General features: G+C 36.0%; 1 protein-coding gene and 1 long non-coding RNA gene across 2 annotated transcripts; one reads left to right on the top strand and one right to left on the bottom strand.

Moving 5' to 3' along the window:
• Nucleotides 1–521: 521 nt before the first annotated feature.
• On the bottom strand, nt 522–1616 carry LOC111200022. Its single transcript, XR_002653746.2, has 2 exons — nt 1127–1616; nt 522–886 (listed from the first exon to the last, which is right to left on the bottom strand). It is a non-coding gene; the product is annotated as an uncharacterized LOC111200022 (long non-coding RNA).
• A 64-nt stretch (nt 1617–1680) lies between these two features.
• Nucleotides 1681–2525, top strand: LOC106369795. Its single transcript, XM_013809906.3, has one exon. The coding sequence runs from the start codon at nt 2098–2100 to the stop codon at nt 2458–2460; it is 363 nt and encodes a 120-aa protein (XP_013665360.3). The 5' UTR covers nt 1681–2097; the 3' UTR covers nt 2461–2525.
• The last annotated feature ends 8495 nt before the right edge of the window (nt 2526–11020 follow it).

The following is an 11020-nucleotide window of genomic DNA, read 5'->3' on the forward strand; positions in this document are numbered from 1 at the left end:
GTGTTTTAATCAACGAGATTTTTGACATATTTACCCTTGTTCTTGAAACAGAGTGTAGACGTTCCGTTAAGAAGAAATGAGAACAATAAGTAACTAGTTATAGCACTTGGGTATTAATATTTTATATAATTATTATATACTACACTGTTTTATGTAACGGAAAACAAACCAAATGAAAAAGACATAGTTTATCTTTATTATTATCATTTATTCTACCTCTTTATATTTTGTTTTACTTTATTTTAAATTTAAAGATATATAAAAAATGCTTGATGTAATAAATTATGTTCTTTATTCTCTATAATTTGTCATTAACTTTGATATTTTTATTTTAAATTTATACATAAAATAGTATGGACTAAAACGTGGACAAAGGAGTTGTGGATAGGAACATTCTGATTGTGTACATTCCAAAAATGACTAAATAGTTTTATATGTTAGCAATTTGAATATATAAAAACATATTTTTTTGTTGGAGAAACCATTTGAAGTGAATTATGTATTTTTTTGGAAGAGAAATATGGTCATATATGTTGTGGATAAATAAATAATATGAGTTCATACATTAAGAAGACCATTCTACATATTTAAGAATTTTGAGGTAAATGCGTAAATAATAAAAAGACAAGGGACCAACAATGCAAAAATATAAAACTGCACCATTGTTGGTCTTGAGACCTCTGGCTTCTAATCAACTTGGGCGAGTGAGGCAGGATGGACTCCGACTCCTTTCACCAACATGTTATCTCGGCTATACCTTTTCGTAGAAACCGCAAATAAAAACCGATGTTGTTCTCCGATCTCTCTTTCTCTCTCTTGTTACAGATCTGGCTTCTCGCCACTGTTTCTCTCTTCCTCTAGTTCCTTAACCTTCAACTGAAGCAATCTGAAAAACCATAATACGAAGAATACTTGGGTAAACAATTTGGTTGAACAAATAAGTGTCATCAACGACAACTCAGCAGACGACTCGGTGAAACAAATTAGTGAGTAGTAAATTCTCACATCAACCACCAATACTCATTTCTGTTTCACTAATTCTTTTAAATCTTTTTTTTGTTAGTAAACATGACTGAACAAGTCCTTTTTGGTTTCATTGGAGGAATATGAAAGGAGAAAGAAAGACCTGCATGGAGCTACAAGAGCATTTGGATTAAGAAATTGGAAAGAGCATATCGTACGGCCACAAATCATCTTTGGTTTGTTTGTTTTTTAGCTCGTCCAGTTTTGATGTGTTCACTGATTATTGTTGAAGACATTTTAGGAGAGAGACAAAGAGAGTTAACTAGTAAAGGAGAGAGAGTGAGTTTCACAAAACTAACTAGTAAATGAAAGAGAATGAGTTTAAGAAAACTGAAACGGAAGCTTTTGGGTTTACCGGTAATAACGACTTTACACAGACAGAAAGTATGTCTCATGGGACAAGTGCCTTAAAATGTAACTGAATTCTTGAAATGTGTCTCTGAACATAATTTTCTCAAACCTTATGCATACCATGATGTCTAAAATATCTTATCAATGTTGTATTGTCCACAACTAATATATTTTAATTCATAATCAAAATTGTAAGTTGTGTGTGTGTGTGTGTGTGTGTGTGAGAGAGAGAGAGAGAAAGAGAGAGAGAGAGAGAGAGAGAGAGAGAGAGAGAGAGAGAGAGAGAGAGAGAGAGAGAGAGAGAGAGAGAGAGAGAGAGAGAGAGAGAGAGAGAGAGAGAGAGAGAGAGATTTAGCTTAGACGTGAGATGATTTGAAAACAATAGTTTTGATCACTTCTGTGGGGCCAGGATACCTCTGTATAATTCAAAAAAAAAAAAGCATAACAAAACGGTAGGACTATAAACTGGTCTGATCAGTTTTCTCATGACTTAAGAGTCACCAGTTGTTTGTTATTAATATTGTTCATCTCATCGGTTTCAGCTTTGTTTTACTTTTAAAAACTGGTAATTAAATATATTATAAAAGTCCAAAAACGTTTCTTAACCTTCTTTCCATTAAATATAAATAGATATGGGATTGTACTATCAGCAATCAAAACACAAACTCGATAAAGACTCATATATTTGAAGAAATCTATATTCTTTTTTTTCCTTATCTCATAATGTCTATTAAACATGTTTTTTTCTCAATGGTGGTTGTGTGTGTTGTAGTCTCTGCCAATGCTCAACTACCCCAGTTTCTTATCCCATTTCCTTTTCCACTCCCATTCCAACCAAGTCCAGGCATTCCCGGATTACCTGATGTGGCAAAATGTTGGTCTTCATTGATGGATATTCCAGGATGCATTATAGAGATTTACACATCTATACTCACAGGACAATTTGGACATATAGGTCCCTCTTGTTGCAAAGCATTTTTGGAAGCAGAAGCCAATTGCTTACCGAAACTTCCATTCATTCCACTTTTTCCTCTCAAAGAACAATGTTCAAGAATTGCTAGCGCAGCTCCTCCTACCACAAAATAGAGTTTCAAATTAATAGAAGTAATAGCTATGTCGTTTTTATTTTCAATGTATTTTAACATTTTAGCTAAATTCTACGATGTTATCCTCCAAAAATACGACTATATAAACATAATTTTAGAAGTAAAAAACTTCCAGCATTTACTTCTAAATTAACCATGTGGTTCATGCCTGTGAAGATTCTCAACTAATCTTAATTAATAAACATATTTAAATTATACTACAAACTAAACCGTACAATTTGATATATGAGAAAGTACATGGATTGCGTCTACACAATAAATATAAAGAACAACATATTAGAAGGATCGATTTTAGATATGAGTTTCATTTTACGACAAATCCTATAAAGTCTATTCATAATTTTCTTATAAACTGTACAAGTTTCCTTTATTTCGTCTATTTATTTTTTGTTTCATAAAAAGGCATTTTTGTATTGCGAAATTAGGCAGTATAGCAACAAAACAAAAGATAATTAAGTATATAACCAAAAAAAATACCTCCATTATTTCTGAAATATATACTATATTACCCTTGTCATCCGGTTAATGTTAAATCAAAATATCTTCTTCTTTTTCATTTATCAATTACCATTACTCTTCTTCCATCTCCACTATCTCTCTTTCCGCCACCGATACAATATATTCATCACCAACTTCATGATGTGTTATGTACTTATCTTATCCATAAGCACCACTTTTTTATAATCAATTTTCTTTTTCATAATTATTATCACTTTATTTATACTCACATTCATCACTGAGTCGCCATTAACAACCTCTGAATCTATAATCTCTGCTAGTACTATAAATTCATGGTTGTACTATAATATTTAAACAATTTGTACTATGTTATTTAGTTTGTTACTATTCTATTTTTAATAATATTTCATATTATCAACTATGTGCATATTTTGACATTTGAGTTAGGGTTTAGATTTGTTTAGGGTTTGGTGATTAGTGTTTTGGGTTTAGTTATGGAAGATTTGGATTGAAGTTGGGGTAAGCATTATCTATTTCTGCAATCATGAACACTTAAAAATTTAAACAATATATAATGTTATTTCATTTGTTAATATTCTATTTTGATAATTTTTTATATTATGTACTATGTGTAGAGATGGCAATTGGGTTGTACCGACCCACCTTGTCCCGCCCCGCCACGGTACACGGTCAATGCGGGTCTTCGCGGTACAGGCCCGCGCGGGATGCGGTTCCTAGAAGAGCTGCCCAATCCCGACCCGCGACTTGCACAAGCCTTGGCGGTACATGCCCGCGGGACTCCGATCTTCATCAACACATGCGGTACTGATGGCAATTGGGATGTACCGACCCGCCTTTCCCGTCCCGCCATCTCTATCCTGAGCATAGCACCTGCAAGAAAAAGAGACCAATAGAGATGAGAACACAACATGTCCTATGAATCAGTTGAACACAATGATGCTCAGCCAAAGGATTGAGAATCATATCGAAAGCGCACATAAAAACTCAATGTAACATAGAAATATAGAAAGAAAGAGATCTATGTAAGAACACAAGTATATACTAGTAACCTAGTTGTTTTCAAGAAAAAGATGCAAAGATTCATGATAGCTGTTATCAGATTAAATGAAAATGGAGAGATTCAAAAGATGATAATACATTCTCGTGATCCATGTGCTTGAGGAGCTTAATCTCTCTCAAGGTTCTCTTGGCGTCGATGATGTTTTCAAAAGCGTTACCGATCTGCTTGATAGCAACTTCCTCTCATGTCTCTGAGAGGAAGAAGAGAAGCCGTAAGCGATCAAAGAAGAGAAGCCATAAGAGACATGCTTTCTAATCGCTATTTCTCTCAGGTTATTCTGTCGGTGAGAGCTTGAAGACTCAAAGTGACGATGTCTTTGCAGATCCCCGCGCATCCCGCGGTACACATCAAGCCCATCCCACTTCTGGCCCAATCCCGCACAAGCTCAACCCGCTAGGCCCGTTAAAAATTCGGGCCTGAAACTTTGCACCCAATCCCGCCCCGCGGCAAATTCAAACGGACCGGTCCCGCGGGCAGGTTCATGTTTTGCCATCTCTAACTATGTGCATATTTTGATATTTGGGTTAGGGTTTATATTTCCTTTTAGGGTTTAGTGATTAGTGTTTTGGATTTAGTTATGGAAGATTTGGATTGAAGTTGGAGTAAACATTATCTCTTTCTGCAATCATAGACATTTCAAAATTTGAATAATATATACTACGTTATTTCGTTTGTTACTATTCTATTCAGATAATGCTACATATTATGTATTATGTGCATATTTTGATATTTGGGTTGGGGTTTATATTTCCTTTTAGGATTTAGTGATTAGTGTTTTGGTTTTAGTTTATGAAAGTTTGGGGTTGACATTGAGGTAAACATTACTTCTATCCCTGCAAATATAAACATTTCAAAATTTGAACAATATGTATTATTCTATTTTTTTGGTACTAGTCTATTTGCATAAGTTGATATTTGGGTTTAGGGTTTATATTATCTTTTAGGAATTAGTGATTATGTACTATATTGCTAAATTGTCTATTATAAAAGTTATGTTTATGCTATTATTAATTTTGGACATATATAATATAATATATTTAAACTCTTTTATGTTTTCATTAATATAAACTATATCATTTACCATGTTCTATTATATTTAAATAATAGCACTATAGTAACCATTATAGTCAATATTATAAACAACATTCATTTAACAACAATTTTTGTTTTGTTTTATTTAAGTGACATATGTTTTTTTACCTTCAACTGGCTTGGAAAATGGACAAAACCGGAAGAAAATGAAGAAAATGCTAGGAGAACTAATAATGTCAACATCAGTGCTATATTTTTAATTTCCTCTCAAAATTGGCTATTACACCAATTAGCCCTTTTGTATTTTCAATGTAACTTTATTGCTTATGTATCCATTTTACTCATATTAATTAAGATAGCTACTACATATATTGATTTCTGTACATTATATATTAAAGTATGATTCTTCTCAGTGTTGTAAGTTTATTATTAAAATGTGTGAAAACTCTAAAACTACCTTCTTCGTGAAATATAGTGAAAAATACGCACTATAAGAATTCACTTGTGAACACTCAAGACTTGTCTTGGAATATGTCCATCTATATATTGACTTGTGCATTTACTATCTAAATCGAAAAAAGCATATAGTTACATAGAAAGAATCATTATTTCGTTATATGTCTGTTTAATGAGTAAATTGTTTCCAAATGATGTTTTTGCCCGTTAAAAAAGTTGCCACCTAAAGGAGCCAATATAGTTAGCCTGTTGAAATTGTTATTTTCAACAAAATTCTACTCTCAAGCTTATTATAAAAACTCGTTATCATGTTTTGTCTCCTCAAAAATTAATTTATTTGGCTTAATGAAAAGTTGTTTAGCGTCTAACCATCAAAACTCTAGAAATTGGTAGATTTTTTGCCCCTTGTTTAGAGAGAGAGAGAGAGTTCACTACTCTATTGATATTTACAGGAGTTATTTTTGATTTCATGTACAATATTCAAGTATAGTTTATAATATTGAAAATCAGTAATTAACAAAAAAAAATATTTTAAAATTTGTCTACGTTATATTTTTAATTTGTCTACATTTACGAGTGACTACGCCGATCTTTATATGTTTTGGCCAATCCAAAATTGACCTTTGGATCCTGAAGTAGGGGGCGCGTTTATCGGAGGAAGTATCTAGAAGTCCCCAAGGTTTCTTCTAGTCTTCTCCTCCCTTCCTATGTTTCGAGTGAAAGTCGAAGCGTTATTGGTGGACGGTTGCAAAGAAAGGCCGACAACGAGTTCAGTCAGGGGAGACAAAAGAGAGATGCTTTCATGATCTGCCATAATCTCTTCGAAGAACACGCATGGACTAGTCCGATTCCCATTACTTAAGAAGACAGTAAAATTTATAACAATAATAAAGTTATGGTTAATTCACAGATCTATTGTTCTTTTCATATGAAAATAAAAATATGAACATAGATTGTATTGTGGTGACCAAAAAAAACATAGATTGTATTGTACATGTTATATTTGAATACAAATGATATACATGGTTTAACTAATATCTCAATGACTTAGACGGATAGATGACAAAAAAAACTAATATCTCAACTAAATAGTAAAACGTAAAATAGTTAAATCATGAAATATAAAACTATTAAAGTAAAAATAGAAAATAAAATAGCTAGATTGTGAAATAGCAAAATTATTGAAACGAAATAAAAAATATATATTTATTATAAAATTAAAATTTGTGAACTGATCTAAGCCAAAAATATTTATCCTTTTTGAGGTTTATTACTCATTATTCATATATTTAACTATAAATAAATGGTAATGTGAGGGTTCCATGGTTACTCGAAAATGGGATCCGGGAACTATCAACGAAGAATGGATTGGAGTTTCTTTATATCGAATCAAGGGTGGCATGTATTTGGGAACACGATCTCGATCAGATCAGCGATGTATGGGGATGGAGATTAAAGGGGTCTATATGGAGAGGATAAGGAAGATCGGATTTATTGGGGAACAAGATTTGATTTCAATCATCCTTAAGATGAAATCGAATGTATTTAAAGGTAATATTGGGATTGGGACGGCAGAGATTTGTTGTTTACTGGAAACGATTTTTTGGATCTTTTGCTTTATTGAGAAGATTCGTTATGAGATTCAATGGTGCTTTGTGGTGGAGTTTCAGAATGGCAATCACGGATTCGATATCATTAAGGAATATTTACCAAATATTAGGTTGGCTAAATGGAATAGCTATAAAAGGAGGAAGGGGTCGTTTCTATATTGCATCGGTTTTTGTTGGCTTAAACTTTCATACGAGATTTATTTTTTTCTTCGTATCATGACGCAGAGTCAATTGCTTTCTAAGGGTGAGATGAAGAATGGTGACAATACCCGTAATAGGTTGAAGATAACGGTGCCTCACTTTGATAACTCCGAGTTGATCAAAAAATTTTCCAAAACGCTGATTGGTCGGTGCATGAACCCGCCGGCGCAAGACATGAAGGCACTGATTACGAACCTTCCGAAGATATGGGGGCTGGAGAATCGGGTTACTGGTACGGATTTGGGACTTGGTAAGTTTCAATTTGCTTTTGAAACAGAGGAGGAGTTAGAGGGGGTCTTGAGGCTTCAACCGTATCACTTTGACTTTTGGATGCTTTCACTGGCTCGATGGCAACCAAAGAAAACTCCACAATTTCCATCGGAGATAACCTTTTGGGTTCGAGTGTTAGGTGTTCCAGCGGAGTTCAGGACGGCACCTACATATGAAAGTGTGGGGGATGCTATTGGAAGAACGGTGATGGTGGATGTGGATTATGCGAGGGTTCAAGTGGTAGTGGATGCCTTTAAGGAGCTTTGCTTCGAAACCACTATCGACTTCAAGGGGGGAGAATTCTATGCGAGTGAGGAAGCCTTGGTGTCTCTACGGTACGAAAAGCTCTTCGGCTTTTGCGAGTTTTGTTCCAGTCTTTGCCATAAGACTGAGAAGTGCCCTCTGGATCCTAAGAATATAAAGACAAGCCCGGAGAAGAGTAGGGAGATGAAAGATGGAAATGGGGGATGGCACGAGGTAGGCCAACATGATGACAGAGCCCGGAGTTATAAGGGAGTGGTTATAAATGGGAATAGCAATCAACCAAACAGGGAGAGAGAGAGTAGAGCTTATCATGGAAAGGGGAAAGGCAAAGTGGCTGTTGATCACAAATGGGTGAAGACAGCGGAGAAGGGTTATAAGGGAACGTCCTCATATCATGGGAATTCTCGGGGGGACGCAGGAGGCTCGCATAAAAGATCTGTACGAAGAGAGGAATTGGCGGTTGTGCCACAGGAAGTGCGCCTTCGTGCATCGCCACGACATGTGGAAGAGCAAAATAGGAAGGAAGTGGTTCCGGAAGAGACACGGGAGGAAGGAGAGATAATGAGTACGGAAGAGGAAACTTTGGCTCCTGCTTCTAAGGAGTTTCAGATTGCACTGGCTGAAACTCAGGCAAATGGTTTAGAGATGATCTCTGATCCGGTTGATAGAGAGGAGGGTTTACAACAAATACAAAGCCTGGTCGTGAAGGACAGAACGTCTGATAGAGTTTCTGAAGGTGACGAGGAGGACGTGATGGAGATGGATGAGTTTCAAGCAGCGCTGCTGGAGCATGGCTTAGATGAGCAGACGATAGATGCTCTCCCGGCAGTTTCTGAGGAGGAATTGAAGGAGATAATGGCGGGCTATGAGGAGGATGATCAACTTCAGGAGGCAGGAGAGCAGAATAATGGTGCAGAGAGAGGAATAAGGACACTATAGAGCAGGCACAGAAGCAGGGGACTCGTAAAAGGCTGTTCAAGTCATCAGTCATTGTTGCAGGAAGCACAAAGATGAGGAATGCAGTGGCGCTTGTATCCCCTCGCAAACGTGCAGCAGCCAGGATGGGGACTCGCAAAGGGGATACAAATAAGCAATTGGAGAGTAAGGGTTCGTCAAACCTGAACTCTGGAAATCTGAAGATTTAATTTATGGATCAAGTCTCACAAGTTTCTTCCAAGCAGGGTCTGGGTTTTTTATTTTTCAAAGTTTTTATTTTGTTGTTTTGGTGTTGGGTAAGATCTTTATATAAGATCATGATTTGGAATAAAATTTGTTGTTTGGATTATTGGTATTGGGCGTGTTGTGATCAGATATGCATAATTATTGCCTATAGATGTCTGGATTCTCTCTGTGGGTTGTGGGCATATGGCAAGGTGTTGGAACTGTTCCTTACTCGATTGCAGTCGAGATCTCAATGGTTCTTTTGTAAGATGGTATGGTCTAGACGTATGGGGCATCTATATGGTTTCTATGTTGTTTTGCCGAATAGGTGTCGGTTTATATGGTTTATGGTGAAATTTGGTCCAGAGAGGAGTGTATCTTGGATAACAATGCAGATACTCAGGCTCTTACATTACAGAAACAGAGTTAGGCAATTGAGGGTTTCTAAGTTGAATAATTGTTGGAATGAGTTACGAGTAATTAAAAAGGTGAAGTGGGTTTTATTGGGTATTGGTCATTGGAAATATGATTTTTTTTGTAGTAACACTTTATCAGTTTTGGTCCTTACAAGTTTTGTCTGGCGGTTGGTGTTGGTTTTATATGGATTGTGAATTGTTTTACATTTTGGATATGTGGTTTATGGTGGTCTTAAGGTCATTGGTGCTCTGCTCCTATTCGTTATTCTTACAGGAAATGATGGGACTTGCAAGCTTCATGACTCTCACGAGACGTTGGGGGTTATGGAAATTATTATTTGCTCGGGACTATTTTATTATTTTTTTCTTTCAAGGACTATATAAGAATTTTCATTGGAGGTTCGAAGGGAAACTCTTATGGGATAGGGGGGCGATTGTAAAGCTAATAAGGGGGGAGATACTCACCGGGAGACGAGAATTTCTAATTGGGGATTTGGAGAATCTAGGATATCATTACATCCAATTTAACAAGCTCAAGGGAGCATCTCTATATATTTTTATATGAGAACACTAAGTTGGAATTGTCGAGGAATGGGAAGTAAGTGGACGATAAGTTATTTAACGGAGATATGGCATAAACATAAGCCAGATTTTTTATTTTTATCAGAGACAAAGCAAGAATTTGAGTTTGCTCAGAAATTTCAAGGTCATTTTGGATTTGATAATTTGTTTACAGTGGATCCTGTGGGAAGAAGTGGTGGATTAGCGCTTTATTACAATAATGAGTATCAGGTTAATGTGTTATATTCAAGTAATCGCATGATAGATGTGGAAGCAGTGGCTCTTGGGAAAACGGTATATATGACGTTTGTGTATGGAGATCCCGTCCAAGATTTACGAGAACAAGTGTGGGAACGTTTAACTAGATATGGGATTTCGAGATCAGAGCCTTGGTTTATTATTGGTGATTTAAATGAGATTACAGGAAATCATGAAAAAGAAGGTGGTGCGTTGCGAAGTGCGAACTCATTTGTTCCTTTTAATAATATGATAAGGAATTGTGGTTTACTGGAGTTCCCAGTCAAAGGAAATAAGTTGTCCTGGCAAGGCAGAAGGGGTAAGGGTAAAGGGGCAGTCACGGTTAGATGTCGGTTAGATCGAGCATTAGCGAATGAAGAATGGCATTCGCTATTTCCCTGTTCTTATACAGAATATTTAGGCCTGGTGGCATCGGATCATCGTCCAGTAGTGGCTTATTTGGAAGATAAAGTTCTTAGGAGGAAAGGGCAGTTTAGATTTGATAAGAGATGGGTTGGACAAGAAGGTCTTACGGAATCAATTACAAGGGGTTGGTCCGATAATAATGAAGGAACAAAAACTGGTATAGTGGAACAAATTAGTAACTGCCGCCGGGAGATAGCCAAATGGAGGAAAAATAATCCTCCTTATGGGAAGGAAAAGATAGCGGACTTACAAAAAGCGCTTGAAGAGGTACAAACTGATGATTCTAGATCTCAGGAGGATATTATAGAGGTTTCTAGGAAACTGCAAGAAGCATATAAGGATGAGGAAGAGTATTGGCACCAGAAA

This window comes from Brassica napus, chromosome A8 (assembly GCF_020379485.1).
Source record: "Brassica napus cultivar Da-Ae chromosome A8, Da-Ae, whole genome shotgun sequence".
Taxonomy (NCBI): Eukaryota; Viridiplantae; Streptophyta; class Magnoliopsida; order Brassicales; family Brassicaceae; genus Brassica; species Brassica napus.